The following is a 20,826-nucleotide window of genomic DNA, read 5'->3' as shown; positions in this document are numbered from 1 at the left end:
AAGGTTCGGGAAGGAAAGTACCAGTCACACCTTAAATTTTAGTGTAATAGTAACAATTTTGTTATTTACAGAAGTCCAATGGAACTTCCATTTGAAGCAACAGCTAGTGCGCTAATTTATGCACTGAATCATTTTGATGTAATATTTGGAGTTGAAATTTTAGATATCAACTATGCATGTAATGGTATTTGATATAATTTTAGAAATGCCTGTAGTTTGAATTAATGTATTAAGTGTTTATCGTGACTTAAGCATTAGAACAATGGATGCATGTGCATGTGATGTATTTTGGATTGTGCATTTTTTGTGGTTGCCGAATATCTATCAGTGACAGTTCTATTTTAGAATCGACACTAACAATCAGTATCAGTGCCGGTTCCTAATTCATTATCAGTGCCGGTTCGTGGATGGAACCGGCACTGATAGTGATTTTCAGTGCGGTTCCATACCCAGCACTGATAGTCACTAAGGGCGTGTTTGGTTTGGCTGCTCCACTCATGCAGGACGCGCGCGTGCAGCCAGACGGAGAGAGACTGACGTTTGGATGGCTGCACCGGTGGGAAAAGCTGCACCCGCTGGTGCAAATGCATCCGCTCAGCCAGGCCGGCGGGAAACGTCAGATTCGGCCGTTTCTCCTGGGCCTGGCCGGCGAGATGCAGCAGATTAGCACTAATGACGAATAATTAGTGAATATTATCTCATATTAATATTTTTTAAATTAGATTAAAGTTTAATATGATAAATTAATTATTATAGAGTGTATTTATGTTAAATAAACATCATATTAATACTTGTTTTTTATTTCAATCTAATGTAACGTATACTCGTGCGGGCAACCAAACGCAATCTCTTCTCAGCCAGACTGAACACATGCAGTCAACCAAACAGACCCTACTGTATCTCCTCAGCCTGTCTCAACTCAACCTGCATGAGCCATACGAGCCAGGCTGAGGACATTCGGGCAACCAAACACACCCTAACTATCAGTGCTGAGCAATTAGTGTCGGTTCAAAACCCGCCACTGATGATGATTTTGAACCGACATTGATGAGGTATTCTGCAGTAGTGCTTGTGAGTGTTCATTACATATACATATGCGTGCATGGATCACCAAAAATTACTCGTATATGAAATCCTATCATCAGAAGGTGTATGCCGCGAGAGAGACCATTCCATATCTATTCTTCATCACTATGTACAACATGAGATATGTCGTGGGCCTCCTCGTTGGAGCTGCAGTGATCACCGTAGCCTACATTCTGCTGTTACTGCTGCCGTCTCCATGAATCCATCCCCGTACAGTGGCATGTCGGCAGGTTAAGAACTGGCCCTAATGGGTGGCAATGGAACTCAAGCTGACCACCCCACACTACTACAGAACGGGTCATAAGTAGTGCCCATTAGTGCCGGTTTAATAGTAACCACTACAGAAGATGTATCAGTGTTAGTTCTTAAACTTCTGCGCGTGAACGACGATCGAGGAGCTAAGAACCAGCACTGAGAGTCACTATCAGTGCCGGTTCTTAGCTAGAACTGGCACTGATACATCAGTGTCGGTTCTAACCATGAATCGGAACTGATAGTTGACTATCAGTGTCAGTTATAGTCACAACCGGCACTGAAGGTACCCGAACCTGAATTTTTGCTTGAATCGTGTTTTGGCTCGCTCTCATGTCCATCGGCTCTGACCGCTCCACTATCTCTTCCTCACGCGTCCTCCACCACAAGTCCACAAGCTAGCCTCTCTCTCCACCTTATCTCCTACGCCACCACTTCACACCGCTCCTCCTCTCCTGTGCCACCACCCACCAAGTCACCGGCGCAAGTACCATCCAGCTCCCCTTCCACTTCACATCGCTCCTCCTATCCTGCGCCCCACCAGTGCTACAGAACACCACACTGATACATCAGTGTTGGTTCCATATACCAACCGACACTGATGGGGCGCTCTAGTATAAAGCCCACCCTCTCCCCCAAGCATGATCGGAGTCACCGCAAGCCCACCAGAACAGCGCTGATTGCCACTTTTGCCATCTCTATAGTTGGAGGATTCAAGATCTGGAGGAGTCAAGTTCTCTAAGGTTAATAAGATGATCTATATTTCTTTTTTAGATAGATTTACTTGGTATATTGCTCTAGGGTTGATGGTTGGTGCTTGTTCTATGGTTATAGATTTAGAGATACAATTGAGATCTAATTTAGGAAAAGTTTGTAACTTTGTCATTGTTAGATCTATAGAGATGATCTACATTTGATTCTTAGCTGAATTTAGTTGCTATATTGCTCTAGATTTGAATTTAGGTGGTTGTTCCTCGGTGTTGAATGGAATGAGCAAGAGCTCCAATATGATATAAATTAGAGAAAGATCGCTATTTTGTCATTGTAGATGATTTAATGAGTAGATTAATAGTCACATGTAAATATATGTAGCTGCATACATTAAAATCTATGAACAATTGTAAATTTGACACTACTTGAACCGTTATTGCCATTAAAAAATTGTAAAAATACCACTAGAACTGTTATTTGAGTGGCATCCTTGCAAAGAATAAAAAATCAGGGAGGTACTTGCAAATGCCCCTAAAATCTAGCTCCGACTTTCTAGTATGTTGTTTGCGTATATTTTTAAAGTATTAAATTTAAATATAATCCAGTGGATTTCCTTTGTTCATTAATCAATATAGTGAATTTAACACAATTGATAGAATATTGTGTTGTAGGGATGGCACGTCTACCCACGGGTCGCAATCGGACACGGTAGCCTTTGGAAGGCAGGTCCCCCAATCTGGCCCAAGTACTGGAAGGAGATGGGCCCTCAAATAGGGACCAATTAGGATGCGAGGTAATTCAATGAATTTGTTGTAGATTTTGAAATGTTTAATGATTATAAGTTGAATGTGTTTAATTATAATGATTTGCAGATTGATCGGTCATGGATGTACGAAGATCAAGGGCCAGAGTTCTTTGTTAGTGTTGAGGATTTTTTTAGGGCTGCCGCAGTATACAAGAAGCTAAAAAGGAAGCGTGCCGATCACTATATATGTTGTCCGTGTGTTGATTGCAAGAACGGGAAGCAGTTTTCAAACATAAAGCAGATCCATGCACACTTGATTCGCAGGGGTTTCAAGGCTGGCTATACCTGTTGGATTGAGCACGGTGAACTTGAAGATGTTGGGCATGAAGGGCAACCAACAATCGAAGAAGACATAAGCAACGATATGATGGCAAACAAAGACTTCGATATGTCAGCATTTGAAGATACTTTTGTCGAGAACAATGGAGGGGACACTTTTGTTGACAACAATGAAGATAGCTTAGAGAAAATGTTGCGTGATAGGGAGGGGGACTTCACCAGTGAAAGACAACATTAGAAGTTTCAGCACATGGTAGAGGACTCTAAAACACCAGTTTACCTGAATTGTAAAGATAAGCACAACAAGTTGCATGTGGTGCTGACACTGATGCAAATGAAGGCTAGTAATGGTTGGGTCGATAAGGGCTTCAATGAATTGTTAGATTTCTTGAGGGAATTTCTTCCAACGGGGAATGTGTTGCCCAAAAATATGTACCATACCAAGCAGGTTATCTGCCCATTGGGATTGGAAGTCGAGAAAATACGTGCATGTGGAAATGACTGCATATTATTTCGCGGCAAGGATGCAGACTTGGAAGCATGTCGCGTTTGCAATGCACCATGGTACAAGCGCAACATTGATGATATCGAGAGCAATTGCTTGGGGGTGAAGAGAAAGAAGAAAAGACTCCGCATTAAGGTTGTTTGGTATTTCCCTATAATCCCCCGTTTGAAGTGATTGTTTGCTAACAAAGTGAATGCCGAGTTGATGCGATGCCACACCGAACAGCGCAAGAAAGATGAAATGCTTAGAAACCCTACTGATGGCATGCAATGGAGGAGATTCGATTCAAAATACAAGAAATACAAAGATGAAGTGACGAATATAAGGTTCTGGTTGAGTACGGATAGGATGAATCCTTTCAGCAACACGAGAAGTACTCATAGCACTTGGCCCGTGACTCTCTATATCTACAACCTTCCACCTTGGATGTGCATAAAGCGAAAGTACCTTATGATGCCTTTGGTGATTAGTGAGACGAATCAACCAGGCAACGATATCGATTTATACCTCAAACCATTGGTTGAAGATCTTCTTATATTGTGGAAAGATGGCGTACAGGTATGGGATGAGTAGAGACGTGAGAATTTTACCCTGCACGCAATGCTGTTCATAACGATCTTCGATTGGCCTCCTCTTGCTAACCTATCAGGGCAGACTGTGAAAGGTTACAATGGATGTGTTTAGTGCTTGGAGGAAACGAGGGGGGAGCGGTGGCTGACGAACAGTCAGAAAATGATCTTCATGGGTCACTGTAGGTTCCTTCATCCAGATAACCCATATCGCAAGAATAAAAGAGCTTTTGAAGGGACAGTGGAGCATCATCAAGCTCTGAAGATTCGCACTGGAGAACAGGTATTTAAGATGGTAAAGACACTTAGAGTTGTACTTGGAAATGGGCCAGGTAGTACAAAAATCCCAATTGAGCAACATGCTCATGTGTGGAAAAAAATATCAATATTTTGGTTGCTTCCTTATTGGAAGTATCTTATGGTCCGACACGCAATTGACGTCATGCATGTGAAGAAGAATGTGTTTGATTGCTTGATTGGTACCTTATTAGACATATTCAGGAAAACAAAAGATACACTAAATGCACGGCTAGACCTGGAAGAAATGAACATCAGGAAGGACCTACATTACATACAATTAGACAATGGCAAAAAGAAATTTCCCATAGCTTGCTACACTATAAGCAAGGAAGAGAAGATCCGCCTGTGTGGTTGCTTGTATGATGTTAAAGTTTCGACTGGTTACTCCCCCAACATCAAGAGCTTAGTAAACATGAAAGATAAGAAGTTAGTTGGCATGAAGTCTCACGATTGTCACGTGATGATGATGCAGATGCTTCAAGTTATAATTAGAGGTATTCTGCCGGATAAGGTCCAAGACCCAATCGTAAAGTTGTGTTCGTTCTTCAACACAATTTCATAGAAGGTCATTGATCCGAACAAACTAGCAAAGCTGCAGGAAGACGTGGTCCGTACTATATGTCAGTTTGAGACTATTTTCCCTCTGATATTTTTTGATACAATGCCCCATCTAATTGTTCACATTGTGGGTGAGATAAAGGGCCTTGGCTCTGTGTTTCTGCATCATATGTATCCTTTCGAAAGGTTCGTGGGGGTTCTAAAGAAATATGTTCATAACCGAGGTTGCCCGGAAGGTTTCATTGCCCAAGAGTGGAATACGGAGGAGGTCATTGAGTTTTACATTGACTACATGAAACTGAACGCGATTGGTATACCTATATCCCGCTATGAGGGGAGGCTAAAGGGGAAAGGGACGATATGTCATATTTCAATCCATATCAAAGATCATGTTTCATTCACTCAAGCACACTTTGTAATTTTGCAACAGTCACTTGTAGTGAGCCCATATGTCAATATGCACTTGAGCATGCTACGCTTCACAAATCCAACGAAGTTAGATGATTGGATCGCAAGAGAGCATAGAGATAATTTTGGTCATTGGTTATGTTAACACATGATGGGTAAGGATACCGATGATGCTCTGTTGGAACTGCTGGCTAATGGCCCATCAACTACGATTCGCACATGCCAAGCATATGAGATCAATGACTATACATTTTATACGAGAGCACAAGACAACAAGAGCACTAATCAAAATAGCGGTGTCTGTATTGATACCTATGACCGCACTGGCTACAGGGAGACCTACTATGTATTCATAGAGGAGATTTGAGAGCTTGAATATAGCGAGTTGATGGTCCCTCTGTTTTGGTGCCAATGGGTTAGGCTCAAAGGGGGAGTCAAGGTCAACAAGTATAGTATGACTACCATGGACCTCAAACTCGCCGGATACAGAGAACAACCATTCGTTCTTGCCATGGATGTTGCACAAGTCTTTTATGTAAAAGACCTGGTCCCAACTATCAAGGAGGAGTGTCACGCAGTTCTTCAAGGAAAAAGAAAGATTATCGGTGTTGAGGATGTTGTCGACGAAGAAGACTACGATAAATTCAATGACCTACCTCCTTTTGGACAGAATGCCGAATTTTGTCTCATTAATGACACTGAGGAAGCTACCTACATATGCCACGACCATAACGAAGCACTAATCATTTAATGAAAGCAACTTTCATGTATTTGGTGAAATTTGCACAAATTTAGGATAAGTTTTAATTTGTATTGAGGACATGTATGGTGAAGAGTAACTTTTTGAAAGTTCTGATCGAGTGTCGCACCATACAATTAGACTTATGTGAATTGGTTAGAATTCAAATTGGATTAAAAGGAGAAAACCAAATAATAGCTAAAAATCATAAAGTTAACCAAGAATCAGTGGTTAACGCTAATTTTCATGTAAAGAGTATGAAAAATTTAGTTTAACATAATTGGTTTCACATATTTTTTATATGGATATTTCATAATTTCTTTACGGAATTAACAAATTACAGACTTATTAATGAAATAAAGATAACTCAATGCATATTTCATGTATGCAAGTATTTTTATCATGTAGGTGACAGTAATACAAACTCAACAAATTTGGTTTTATATTTTTCTCAACTGTAATCATTTTTCTAGGAATTTTTCAAGTTTTCAGTAGAATCTAATAATAGAAGAATATTTGCAGGAAAAAATATTTATCAGTGCCGATTCTAAGGAGTAACCGGCACTAATACTCCACATATCAGTGTCGGTTAGTAAATAGAACCAGCACTGATATATTTATCAGTGTCGGTTATCAACTAGAATCGGCACTGATGCTTCTGTACATATATATACCAACACTTGTCCGCTCTCCTTGTTCACTCCATTCACCATTTCAGCCTGCTCTTCCTCCATCCCCGAGTGCTGCTCCTCCCCGACAACCGCCTCCTCCCCGACTGTCGCCTCCTTGACTGCACTGCCTCCTCCTCAGCCACCGCCTCCTCCTGACGCCTCCTCCCCGACCGCACCTCGACACGCCTCCTCCTCCCGACACGACGCTACTCCTCCTCCCAACGCGCCGACTCCTCCCCGACCACACCACCTCCTCCCCGGCTACCGCCTCCTCCCCAACCGCACCTCGACGCGTCGCCTCCTCCTGACATGCCACCGCTCCTCCTCCCGACACGTCGACTCCTCCTCACAGCCACCGTCGGGAAGGAAGACCCGACTCCCTGGACTGAAGCCGCCGCACCCCCACCATCCAACATTCACAGGTACGGATCAGATTGTCCACCTCTCCAGTGGCGTAAGGTTAGGCAGAATCGAAGAAGGGGCAAACTTAACTAAATGATCTTCAGTGGAGAATGCGTATCTGTGATGCAAGGGTTGAATTGAAGAAGTGGACTACTTTTGTTGCTTCCATGAGCTAGTCAAGAATGCATATCTGTGATGTAGTATTTTGTGCGCATGCATGATAATTAAAAGTTCTAGAAGCTACTTTCATTTAGTTATGCTATTTTGTTTGAGAAAGGATGCAAATGCAATAGCAGGTGTACTTTTGCGATGAATTGATAGACTTGTGTTATGAATTATAGACTTGTGACCAGGATAATGTGAAGTAAATGATACATGTAAATATTATTGACTTGTGTTATGAAATGCTAGACTTGTGTTATGAATTGATAGACTTGTGTTATGATAGTTAACCAAGTTTCATGGATCCCAAAAATTTAATGAATTCATGAAGTATTTTTTGAAATCTTTTTTATACTAACTAAGCTTAAAAGTTTTGATTGCAATCGAAAACCAAGAACTATAACAAACCTGCAAGAATGAAATATATTTTGATTTTCAAAAGAAAAGGCAACAGATTCTTGCAAATATAATGCTGACAAAAAAAATATAAGAAATTGTATCCTCCAATGAACAAGAAAATAAGATCCCTAAGATGATAAAAGGAAATCCTAAATCACTAATAAGATAGCTGTTCATAAAAAAGAATGCATCATTCATAAAATAGCTAAAAGGTATATGCAGAGTGCAGCTCTTGTAAAAGTCATTGGAATCGATAGTATTGGTTAATGATGGGCAATGAAACCAATGGAAAAAAAGATACGGATAAGAAAAAATGCTCTTGATTAGAGTCAGCAGGTTATTTTTACATCAGGCAAACCATGTCTATGTCTCTCGCCAAGGTCCTCATGTAACACATATTCAAAATGCTGAGAAATCAAGAATCAAAGTGAATCATAAGAATGCGGCAAGGAAAAAGATATATTGCATGTTTGTACCTTCTTAAAATTGAAAATAAGTGCAGAGATAAACTTACTAAGTCAAAATCAAGTGCATGTTTGTACCTTCTTGACCATAATTTGAATACATATCTCATTAATTTTAACTCTAAATTAAGTACCTTTTGTGTCTAGAATTTTTATGTAGGAATGGCACGTACAAAATCCAACCGCCGTGCATGGCCCCGTCCTGTCCCCACTCCGATACAAGGCCCCTCCCCAGATCCGGCTCCGGCCTTGGCACAAGATGAGCCTACAAACATGGAGTTGGACCAGACGAGAGGCGGTATCCCGAGTGTGTACCTGAACATGGATCAATTTGAGTTGGAGACAGCCGCTAAAGCTGAGCAGGGAAGGGCCGAAGATGATGCTCCAGAGGGTAAGATTGATCATGATGCTGATGCTCCAGATGGTGACGAGATGACACGAGAAGAGAGGAGTGGACGAGGTCCCACCAGGATGCCCGAGGGACATTTCATCATCATGGAGGTCAATTCAGTTCGGGAGCCCATGAGACCTAAAGTTGTTTTGTGGCCATTCAAAATAGCAATCGGGTGTCTAGTGAGGGACCATGTTGCAATCACAAATAGAAGTTGGAGAGGCACACGGGATGACATATGGGTGGTTCTATATAACATCAAGGATCTTATGTGGGGCAAGTTGATGGCAAAGTTTGAATACCCTGAAGGATGCAATATGGCCAAAGCAAAGCGTTGTGCCCTATCAACAATGGCCATCGCATTCAAGAATTTCAAGGGTAAGCTGTGGAGAAATTATTACTTGGTGGGCCAGACACCGAAATAGGATGATTATCCGACGGTGGAACCATTTTAGAATGATTTCATAGAGTATAGGTGGTCAAAGGAAGCACAATGACTAAGTGAGGTAAACAAGGCTAACTCCCATAAGAATGTGTACTCTCACAGAACTGGCTCACGTGGGTACGTAAGGAAATACGATGAGTGAGAAGAGATAGAAGAATAAGTAACCCGCAGTGGTGTCACACCTTATACGACCGACTGGATTGAACGAGCGAAGCACTATCTGTACGTGAGAGGAGTGACTTTGTCGGCAGATGGTAGCCTAATCTTTAAAAGCGATAGAGAATAGGAAGTGACATAAAGAATTGCAGATGCTCACACCCAGTCTTCCCAAGGCTCTTTCAGGCCAGAAAGGGAGAAAGACTAGCCAACCTTGGCACTGGAAACCAAGAAGCACCTAGGTTGCACCAGAGGCAAAGGTGTGGTGCCTTGGAAAGAGGGATTCCCAGAAGTCACCAAAAGTTACAGGAGTTGGAAGAGAAGGAGAGAAGAACTGGAAGAGCTGTTGGCTTTAGTACAATGAGAACTTGTACAAGAGCGTTAGATGACAGACGTTAAAATCAAAGAAGCACTTCAACAAGAAAACATGCAGCAGGAAGGCGAAGAAAATGTTGTGAGCCCTAGTGGTTATCGAAGCAGCTGTGCATCCGCGGGGTTTGCTGAAGAAGAATTGGTCTGTTACCCCGTGACGACATCATAGAAAGCAAAGTGTGCAAGTATGCCGTGCCCACCTTGAACATTACCACCACAGTGGCTATGGGGCAGGTCCACCAATGCGTGGAAGGAGCTCTCTTCAACGATCTTCCGATACCACAGGGATACGCCAAGGCCACGTGGACTTCGTGCGAAGGACATACCGTAAGATTAACATGGATTACCCCAGAGAGACGGGTTCCAAGAGGCTCGGATCAAATGTGGGTGGCTTTGTTCTGTGACCGAAGCACTACATAGTGTTTGAAGATGAGACAGACGAGTCATCTGATGTGGAGTCGGACTCACCACATAGAATTTCTTCGACTCCTCCATAGTCACTGTCACCGCCATCGTCACAAAGAAGAGAGCCAACTTCACCATGGTCGCCACCACTGCCACCGTCGCCTAGAAGAGAGCCAACTCCTCCCTTACTCAAGTCGCCACCAAGGGAGCCAACTCCTCCTCCTTAGAAGTCAGCACTTGTGCCACCAAGAGAGCCAACTTCTCCCCCTCCAATGTCACCACCACCACCACCAAGAGAGCCAACTCCTCCCCCTTCGAAGTTGACAACAGCTGCATAGTATAAGAATTTGAGTTCATCTCATAAGTCGGCTTCATCCTAGAAGCAAAGGGCACCTAAGAAGGTGGCAGCACTTGAGAAGTTGCCTTATGAACATACACCAGAGGAATCCAGAGCTATAGTGGACGCCAGTGTCAAGAAATTCTTTCAAAAGCCAGAGCCTGAGAAGAAAATACCAATCCATGTAGAAACACAGAAGTTTTTCTTGATGATGGCCAAAACTATTGAGCGTAAGAGTAAATCAGACTACGCCCATATCAAAAGCAACAAATACTTGAAGGAGTTTTCTATCGAACAGATACGACAAGAACAGAATTTAGAAAGATTTCTTGAAGATGCTAAAATGACAAAAGAGCAATTTCTAGATGAGTCTTTGACACCAAAAGCAGTCGAGAGATGGCAATTTAAGTTGGATGAACTCTTGGTCGCGCCAAACGTATGGGACAAACTAACATATCAACTTCAGAAATTCCATGCGTGGTACATGAAGGAGTTGTGGGATGGTAGAGAAATGTTCGAGGCTAGATACAAGGATTGAGATTTCCTCCACGAGGATGACTCTATTTTTATATATTATTTGAGAAAATGTATCGACTGTACCAGCAAGATGCCCTCGACGTATCTATCTTGAGTTGTTGGACTCTGTAAGTGTCGTATACATACACTTCAAAATATACATTCATGTACCATTGGATTGAATGTCTTAACTTGTTTCTTATGTAGAATGGAGGTACAAAGATGCAGGACAGAGGGCATCTACCATGTGGGATTCATCAACCCACATCATGTAAACCCGACAATGATACAATCCGATCCAAAATGAACTGAAAACTATGCATTGAAGTGTATTATGGAGCTACAATTGAAAAAAGACATACTTTTGCCCTACCACTTTGGGTATGTGTTTCCCTTCATGAATGTTCTACTCTTTTTGAGCAATACATAGTTAGAAATTATGACCGACTAACCTATGGTGACCTATGTGCAGTTATCACTGGATCCTCTTTGTCATCCAACCAGACATTAGCAAGATCGTTGTCTTCGACTCACAAAATAATCCAAAAGAAGCCTACCATCCTGTCATTGACTTGCTACAAAGGTAAAACCCGACCATTTTGTTATTTCTCTTGTAATATTTGATTTGATTGAATCTAAGTCTACTTACGGTAATAATCGCAAACATGCAGAGTATACCTACAATACATCAAGAGGGGTGTTAGACACCGACCATTCGCGAAAGAATGGATTGCCCGACATGACTTTCCTTGTAGGAAGCAGGGCCCCGGCAATAATTTATGTGGTTTTTATGTAATGGAATCATGCACAGATTCAACGGAGACGCCCCATACCAGGTGGTCGATACTGAGGTATGTGACATACATCTTGATGACTAATTTTCAGGTCCAACACGTGTTCATAAGGATTGATTTCATCAATTCTTGAAATTGCAGTTCCTTGTGCTGTCCAAAGATCGACTCATGGCCATTGGAATCAACACACTTCAAGAACAACTTGTCGGGTTCATCAATGACCAAGTCATCAGTCCAGCCGACGAGTTCCATGAATTTCGCTCCTCTCTCTCGTAACCTTCATCCAACAAGAAAAAGTAGAGTTCAAAACCTTCGATGTAATGAAATCTCACATGTATGCGTTGTATATATATATTGTGATGAGACTTGATGTGTTAAAAATGAAATTTATATGTGCTTGTGTTTATATACTGTGATAAAACTTAATGTCTCATAAATTAAATTTATATATGTGTGTCTATAAATATACAGTATACTATTGTCGGCAACGGTCAAAATTGAAAATGCTATGGTATTAGCAGCAACCGTCATATTTTGAAAAGGGCGGAAAATATCTATCAGTGCCGAGTAATCAGTATCGGTTCAAAAACCGTCACTGATGGTGATTTTAAACCGACACTGATAAGGGTATCTGTAGTAGTGCCAGCAGGAAGAAGTTTGACATGGTACCTTCTTATTATGCCTTTACACCACACTTTCCTTAAGTTGTTAACAAAAAACTAAGAAAAAGAAGAAAGCCAAAGAGAGAATGTACTGTGTTCTTTTGACAGAATACAATACTACTATTCCATTTTTTGTTCCATCACACATTGCTAAATTCTCAATGAAGAGACCGATCAAAGTATGTTCTTAGTTAAGTAGTATAGCTGAAGTAATACGCAATGCATGTGTGTAGCTCGCACTGCTAATCATGTTCTGCACCATTCTAATTCGGTCGCCCCATCGTGAACTCCAGGCTGGGGCAGCTCATTTCATGGCTCGGTACCTGCTGCAAGCCAACTGATCTGCAAGGCTCCCTGTAGTCGGCCTGATCCAAATGCACAATCATGTTAACTAGTGTGAAAGGAGAGAGATGAACTGATCAAAGAGAAAAAACGAAGCACACCTATATGTACCTCAATGGTGGATGAAACGTCAGCAGAACGATGGGCGTCCATGTTGTCGTCACTTGATGGCAGCCATTGATCTCTGAACAGAAGTTTTTGTTCGGCACATTTGTTATTACTACTGTACAAGTGCAGATTGCAGTTAACACAACTAGTGCTCTAGTGCATACTGCTACTACGTACCTTTTGCCATGCTTTTAGTTCAGAATAGTAAGGGTACGCAGTGGCAGCAATCACCATAAAATGCCTAGCTACACATAGGCCACGTGCAGATCCTTAATTTCTAGGCAACAGGTCATTGGAAGGGGTTATAGTGTTGGTACAATATTCATGAACGGCGCCAATCACCATGCTTGTTGCCCATGGGAAGTAAGGAATACCATTTCCCTAATTACTTCAGCTTGCCAAGTTAGGTTACTGCACGCTCACTAATAAATAATAATGGAGTATTCTTTGGAAGATGATACAATTTTTGTATGGTATTAACACAGCTGCTGCCGTCTACTATTGTAATTTATATAGATCATTAATATTTCTTTTACAGAAAGATAGAGATAGGGATCATACTTTTGTATTCGGCATATCATATTACGACAATGCAATATAAAATAAGGGAGCTTTTTCCCTTAGGAAACCATACACGCTTCACCACCAACACACTACAGCACCTTAATTAGTAAATACTAATCGTTGCAAAATAATTTCCTCTATTATAGATGATTATATGTGTTACAGTCAAAGAGATGCTTCGGTGCTTCCTGTGCTAAAATACGCGCTCAAATACCACCTACATTTACCGATGATCTGAACCTACTTATCAGAAGCTTACATCAATCTATTTTCAATTTAATATGCAGACCAATATATCAAAATTTTCGCAGTTCTTTGCAAAACTCGAATAATGATTTCTTTGTGCGATGCTGCTGCTCAAATTGATGCAAAGTGTTAAGTTCCATGTACAAATTTGCATACCTTATTTAGCAATTAATAACATATCATTATTATCTGAAATATTGAACGCCACTCACTGGAGATTGCTATCATGGAGCTCTCTCCAAACATGCATGGAGATTTGGTAACGAGTTGTGTGGTGTTTGAGTTGTCGAAATAACTCTTTTTGCGTTGTTGCGATTGTTTGCATCATGTGATGCAGAGGGGGAATGTTTTTCCATTATCTAAAAAACTTGAAAAAATAATAAATAATATAGCATAAATCCTAAATTCGTAATTATTTTGTGACACTGTTACTATGAAGAGCTACTTATGGTAGATGCATATAAATTAAAGCGGAATTATTTTTTAGTTACACACTTACATAAGCCTATATACCACTATATATATACTGTGAAGAAATGTATGACTTTAATATGTGAGGGAGGATTGGAGAGGATCGTCAGATATACGTACAAATACAGCTGAGTGGCACTTTTTTTCTGAACAGTGACTTGAGCAAGCAAGTTAACAGCAAATGTCATCGATTCTGGGATCGGATGGGCTCACAAGGAAGGTATTCGCAGGAGCTCAGAAGTCAGAACAAGACCAGTAGAGAGAGAGAGAGAGAGAGAGAGAGAGAGAGAGAGAGAGAGAGAGAGAGAGAGAGAGAGAGAGAGAGAGAGAGAGAGAGAGAGGCTCCTATATTTTGTGACACTGGGATCGATTCTCGTAATATACATTGTACCTTAATTAACAACACTGTTTCCTCCTACATTTTCGATCACTTCAGTAAGTTATGGAAGAAGCACAAAATTTGACACTGTTGCTAATGACTGATGATAGCAATTTTATCATCACAGAGGTCAACGTCTCGTGAGTCGAAGTTGTTCAAATATAATTTCATGAGTTGAAGAGTCCAGCCTGCTTGACTTCGCATTTCAAGGAGCATGCATGCAAAGCTGTGAGGTCAAAGGTAAGAAAGAAAAAGATCCAGTCTTATATATAAGACCTCCTTCTATGTATAATATATGTTCTTCTCTTCTCTCATCATGTTAGACCGTCGGATTGGAAAAAAAGTATGAGAAAGAATCTTTTTCAAATCTTTTTATGAAAAGTCTCATAATTTTTTTTTCTCAAAGGCAAGGCCACCCCTCCTGTACAGGAACGCATCGATAAGTAAAGGCAAAAGCAGCGACCTCCTAGTGGGAGAAAGATGAGAAGAGGACAAGGCCAAACCCCAAGAAACTACAGTAGATTGGACAGACTCTTGGAGATGCCATTGCCGTGCTGCATGCATGCTGCATGATCAAGTGAAGGGCAGATATAGGGTCCCTCTTTTGCATATGTGTAGCCATGTAGGGCCCAACACCTCTTGAGCTTCGGCCGTTTCACATTGCACAAACTTTTATTTTAAAAAACATTGCACCAATTAACTTGCTTTAAGTGCAAACTAAATAAGTTTGGTTGTTTTTGCTCTTAAGCTAACTGCCACGTTATCTCATGACAGGCTAAATTCACATTATCGTCGGATCAAGAAGAAACATCCTACATTTGTGCAACGACGAGGGGTGAGACATGACTGGGAAGTACTCTTACCTTGACCAAGTGCTGCACGCCCTGCAGCCGTCGGAATCGTCGGCGGAGGAAGATTCAACGTCACCACCGCCGTCGCCGCCAGCATGGCTCACCGCGCCCTCCGAGGAGGCAGACTGGTGCCCAGTGGCCGGCTGCGCGTTGACATCCGGAGCCTGCCCGGCACTCGGGAGGTCGTCGTCGCCGGAGCCACCGCCGTCGACTGGCCCTAACCAAGGAACTAATCACGTACGGCATTGTTTGGCAGTGAGTTGTAGAGGAGTAACACACGAGATTTGAGAGTCCTGTTAAGTAACGGAGAATGTGCAATGGAGATGGCTTTGTTTACCGGAGGAGGTTGCAGGCTTGTCAGTGCTCTTCACGGTCCTATACATCTGAAAAAGGAGCAGCAAGGAAAGAGTGACCACCAAAGCAAAGCTGCGGACACACTATCAACACAAGATTTTAAAGGATTGTTCAAGAAATAGCAGCAAACACCAAAGAGATGGCCAAAGAAAATCCCCCCGAAAGGAAAATACTACTGGCCTCTCTCTCTCTCTTTGTCTCCCTCTCTTCCCGTTGCTTTGCTGAGTGCTCATTGCTTTGGGAATTGGGGCATTGGGCAGCAGAGCTGCAGGAGCACCCATTGCATTATTGAGTAATGATGACACCTTTTCTTGCACAAGAACCCATACATCTCCTCTCTCTAGCTACCTCCTCTCCTCCCTCTCTCTAGGGACGGCAGTTTCTTAACCAGTCAAGCACAAGCGCACTCGACTTTCTCTCTCATTCAGCTTCACTTGCTGCACACATCCATCGGAATCTGTGCCCAGGCGCCTCAAGATTGGACCTCCTTGTACATGAGCCCCAAAAAGAAGAAGAACATTGACAACACGAGCGCAAAATTAAAGAATCGCACGGCACTAGTACTACAAGAAAGATCTGAGTTGTAGCAAGGTAGCAGAGCTCGGAAGTCACCTGCAAATGGCTCTTCACATGCGCTAGCGTCAGGTCCTTCACGTCCATCAGCTCGAGCACCGACTTCGGGGTCGCCCCTGTGCGCCGAGAGGAAGCAGGAGGGAATTAATCGCGCATGAAATGATCCAAGATTGAGGGAAATGGCTGTGAGGACTGTGGATTTCGGGGCTGAGGAAACGAGGAAGGGAAGCGAAGGCGGTTTGACTCACGCTCGTGGCCACCAAGGAGCTCGACGGCGTGGACGAAGCGCGCGTGGAGGGAGCTCGTCCACCGCATCCGCGGCGCGCGCATGCCGCGCCGGGAGGCCGCGGGCAGCCTCGGCATGTAGCGGGCCGAGGCCAGGCTGCTGTAGTGCTGTGCGCCATAGCCGCGGAACGTGTCGGCGAGAAGGCCGTAGAGGTGGAGCCGACCGGTGCCCGAGAGCATACGGTGGTACGCAGATGTGGCGAGGAACGCCGCCGCTGGGTCCGCCGACGCGGGCGGGGACGTCGTGGAGCGCAGGGACGAGGGCCACGCCGAGGAGTGGTAGGGGTTGTAGAGCCCGACCTTTGGTTGGCCGTGGTGGCGGTCGCCGCCGGCCAGGAACGGATGGCCGGTTCCCGGGCTGCTGTAGATGGGTACCCCGTTGATTGGCCGTGCCCGCGCCGCGTCCGCCGACGCCGCGGCGTCAAGAGAGATCCTCGGCACGGTCACCGGCACGGACGCTGCCTCCGCCGCAGACAAGGAGGAATTTTCCTCTGTCGACCTCAGTCGCCACGGCAGGACATCCGCCGCCCCCTCCTGCCGCTGCGGTGGCGACAGCGACAGCTCCGTCGACGCCGTGGATCCGTTCAGCCGCCGCCACGGGTCCCCTCCCGGCACCGAACCTCGCCCCACGCCTCCAGGGCCGAGACCCGGCGTGGACGACGCCGACGTGGCGCCACCCGGCAGGCTGATGTGCAGCGACAGGTCCGGGGCCGACGCCGCTGCCTCCATATACGCAGCCCGGAGCTCCGGACTCCCCTTCTTCGCCGCGGCGAGGCGCGCAGCTAGCGGTTGGGGTGGACGGGGCAAATCGTCGGAAGGTTCTTGATGTTCTTGGCAGGCGTTTGCTTCTGCTTGTGTGTTTATTGCGCTGTGCCTCCTTTTTCTCTGATGTAAGTGTGTGTGTCTCCTTTCTCTCTCATCTTCTACCCTCCTCTCTCTCTCACTCAAGATGTCAAGAGAGAGATTAGGGAAGAATGAATTTTATTGGTTCCCTGTGCTGTCTAATTGTCATGGTTTGGTTGTGTGGTATTAAAAAGGCTCGAGACCGACGATAGCGAAAATGGTCACATGAGCCAATAAAGAGAGACGAACGAGATATGTTTTGCAACTAGGTGGAGAATGTCACAACTAAGTAGCGCTATGTATATTTTCGAAGATCACGAGTACTATATGTATATATGAGAGACCAATGTTTCTTGCGCACGCACGAGAAAATGATCAACCATAGACGAACCAAAAGGGGAACTTATAATTTCAGTTTTGTTATACCCAGAGTACTGGCCGGGCCATCACGTACCATGTAGCAAATTAAACTAGATTACAAAGTCTTGCCTTCTCTATTTCTTGCATCCTATTGCACACGTAAGTTTATTCGTTCCTCTCATTTTGTATGGGTAACCGGAATGCCCCATTTAGTTCCGCTAGGTAGTCTGCGAATTTTTTTAAAACTTATATCATATTGTTCACTTATAAAAATATGTGCATAAATATGACTCTCTACCGAAACATTATTCCATTTAGGTAAGCAAAACGGAAAACACACAGGTGGTGGATTATTTTAACAAAATTAAAGGGGTGGTGAAATTAATATGTAAGCAACTGATATAGACTGTGGATGACAGTTTCTCTTTACATCACTTTATTTGTGGGTTGGGATTGGATGTGGGGGTGATCCAGTACCCCCCTTGCAAAGATTTGATGATGAATTCTTTGTTCGGTTGGGAACCATAGCCTTATAATTGAAAATTTTGCGCCGAGTCTGATTGCACTTGTTGCTAAATTGTGAATCAAGAAATCAACGAACGGACGATTGAATTGAATGCAAGAGACGTGCTCTATTTTCCCCTCCATTGTTAATCTAGACAGTTAATTAGATTTTGATTGCACAAGCTATACGCATTCGTCTCATAGTATTGTTATTTGCTGTATATAGTAGAGCTTGATGTTCTGTTTTAGAATTTGTATGCCTAATTTTAGTGTATATCTATCATCCTATTTTATGGTTTATATCTGTCGAACAAATCAACTAGAATGCAGCTATTGTACATTACTTCCCATGTCTACTAACCGTTCTTTTAGTTAGGAGAGCCAAAGTTGAGAGGTTAGAATAAACCATTTCACTGAAGTAGCATGGTAATGATACCACCCCCCCCCCCCCCCATTTGCAATAATAGTATTGTAAATGCGTATTTATGCAGGCACTTGTGCACATTGTGTGAAATAAATGGAGCTTCATGGTTCGAAAGAAAGGAGCTTTACTACTAGAGTACATTGTTCCAAATATATGAGATAAACCATGCATGCATGTACCAAATGTAGTATCCACAACTGCAAATTCTCATGTTGGGGCTAATCCGTACTGTCTAGAACAAAAGAAAGGTTAATGTGAAATATATAATGTATGTAGTATACCTCTGTGCCCTCTTGTCTCTCTCTTTGCACCCTCTAATGTCTACTGAATTTGAATGAAAATGAAACACTACCACAGAACAGATCTTTTGTGAGGCTGACAAATTTTCATGAGAGGAATTAAAAACCCCCACAAAAAGCATGTATTTTCGTGGCGGGTAGCATTAAACCCTCACGAAAACACTTTTTCACAGCGGACATCAGTACACTCCTAGGAAAATTGGCTTTTCACGCATAAGTCCCCGTTAGCGCCATGCGCAGGCCTGAAAAAGCTATTATTTTTTGGCATCACGCATCGAACTCGCGCCACTCTATCCTCTCTCTGTTTTTTACACCACCCTGGTCCTCTCTCTAAAAAAATCAGCCTTCGCTCCCAAAAGCAACCCACCTCCACCCCATCCGTCGCCTCTCTAGCCTTCGCCCCCAAATTTGTGCCCCTACCAAATTTGTCAAATCCCCGTTCACCTACCAAATCCCCATGCACCTGCCGAATTCGCGCCGCCCCGCCTATTTTGAGCCCCTAGCACCGCTGCCTGTCCTGATCCATCCTCGTGGCGTCCCCAATTATGTCGAGCTACGCCCCCAAATATGTTGCCTCATCCTGATCTCCTTCGGCTCAAAACTTCATCAACAAATTCACACACGAAACACACATCGACCCCCATCGCCGCCTCCAGCCTTCGCCCCCAAACACGCACTTCAACCCGCCTCCTCCATCCACCTATTGAATTTGTGCCGCTCCTGTCTAGTTTGAGCCCCTAGCGCCACTGCCTGTCTAGATCCATCATCATGGTGCCCCCTATTCCATCGAATATGTCGAGTTGCACTCTTAAATCTGACACCTCCTCTCGATCTCCTTCGTCCCATCACTGCATCAACCTTGGAGCCCAACATCGACCTTAGAAGAGGCAGTTGCACTAACCCAACCTGATGAGCACATGGCTCCTTCAGATACGATCAATACTATTAATATTCTTCAAATTATACAAGATCCAATTATAAGAGCACGTGCGTGACAATTAAACCACTAGGTGAATTCGTTCCTTGCTGTCCATGCTTCCTTGGATGGATTACTACTAAATTCTTGTGATATTTTATTGCTTAGGAATGTGGGAGAAGCACTACAATCTTACCCAGACGTCACCCCTCGAAGGCCAAATCTACTCGGACTCGAGGCTGAGCTCTAGTCATGGTCAAAGTCGTGGTCGTGGTCGAGTCTCGGGACTGCATGTCAGTAAAATGGGCATAACTCTCTCATACAAAGTCTGTTTTAGGCGATCTTAGACATTCTGGAAAGCTTATGACGATCCCTTTCCAATGGATCTTTGCTCGACCAAATATTCCTTATAGTTTAATAAGAGTAAAAGAAATAAGGTGTTGCATCACCGTTTTGGACCTATTAGGTCTTGTAATTGTGTCGGGGTCGGAATCCAAGTTGTGCATGCCTCTTTCCGTGGCTGCACAACCCTAGGTCGATCTCCTCACATCCCCCTATATATACACAGTAGCCATCATAGTTTAGGCTTGGGTTTTGCTCAGATTATTCTGTTTTATACAATTTTGTTGCTTGTTCGGTTTGTGAAACCTCAACTTGAGCACTTCATTGGTAATTAGCAATATTTAGATTGCATCTACCTATTCTTTCTTGTGTTTTCTATTCGCTTGCAGGAAAAGCCATCTTGGCGAGGTCAACCGTGTCTTGGAACGGTTGATAACCACTAAGTAGTAGTGTAGTGGTTGCGAGGGTTCTCGATCTGTCCTGGTCAGAACCTTTGGATCATTGACATCAAAACTTCACCAATCGACTTATCATATTACCTTTGGAAGATCCGACAAACGTACATCAAGTGATATCA

At 43.3% G+C, this 20,826-nt stretch overlaps 1 protein-coding gene across 5 annotated transcripts; it reads right to left on the bottom strand.

Annotated features, from left to right (window-relative positions):
- Positions 1–11,584: 11,584 nt before the first annotated feature.
- Positions 11,585–17,674, bottom strand: LOC133899626 (probable transcription factor RL9). Of its 5 annotated transcripts, XM_062340646.1 has the most exons (7): positions 16,525–17,673; positions 16,316–16,392; positions 15,687–15,732; positions 15,362–15,578; positions 12,842–12,953; positions 12,648–12,753; positions 11,964–12,003 (listed from the first exon to the last, which is right to left on the bottom strand). In XM_062340646.1, exons 1-6 carry the CDS (start codon positions 17,288–17,290, stop codon positions 12,652–12,654), a joined length of 1,320 nt encoding a protein of 439 aa, XP_062196630.1. In that variant the 5' UTR covers positions 17,291–17,673; the 3' UTR covers positions 11,964–12,003; positions 12,648–12,651. The 5 variants fall into 5 exon arrangements, with proteins under 5 accessions (XP_062196631.1, XP_062196630.1, XP_062196632.1 ...); XM_062340648.1 differs by lacking the exon at positions 11,964–12,003 and having other exon boundaries at positions 12,149–12,753; positions 12,832–12,953; positions 16,525–17,674; XM_062340645.1 differs by lacking the exon at positions 11,964–12,003 and having other exon boundaries at positions 12,155–12,753.
- Between the last annotated feature and the right edge of the window lie 3,152 nt (positions 17,675–20,826).

This window comes from Phragmites australis, chromosome 18 (assembly GCF_958298935.1).
Source record: "Phragmites australis chromosome 18, lpPhrAust1.1, whole genome shotgun sequence".
NCBI classification, from domain to species: Eukaryota; Viridiplantae; Streptophyta; class Magnoliopsida; order Poales; family Poaceae; genus Phragmites; species Phragmites australis.
This window is presented reverse-complemented; position numbering and strand designations above follow the sequence as displayed.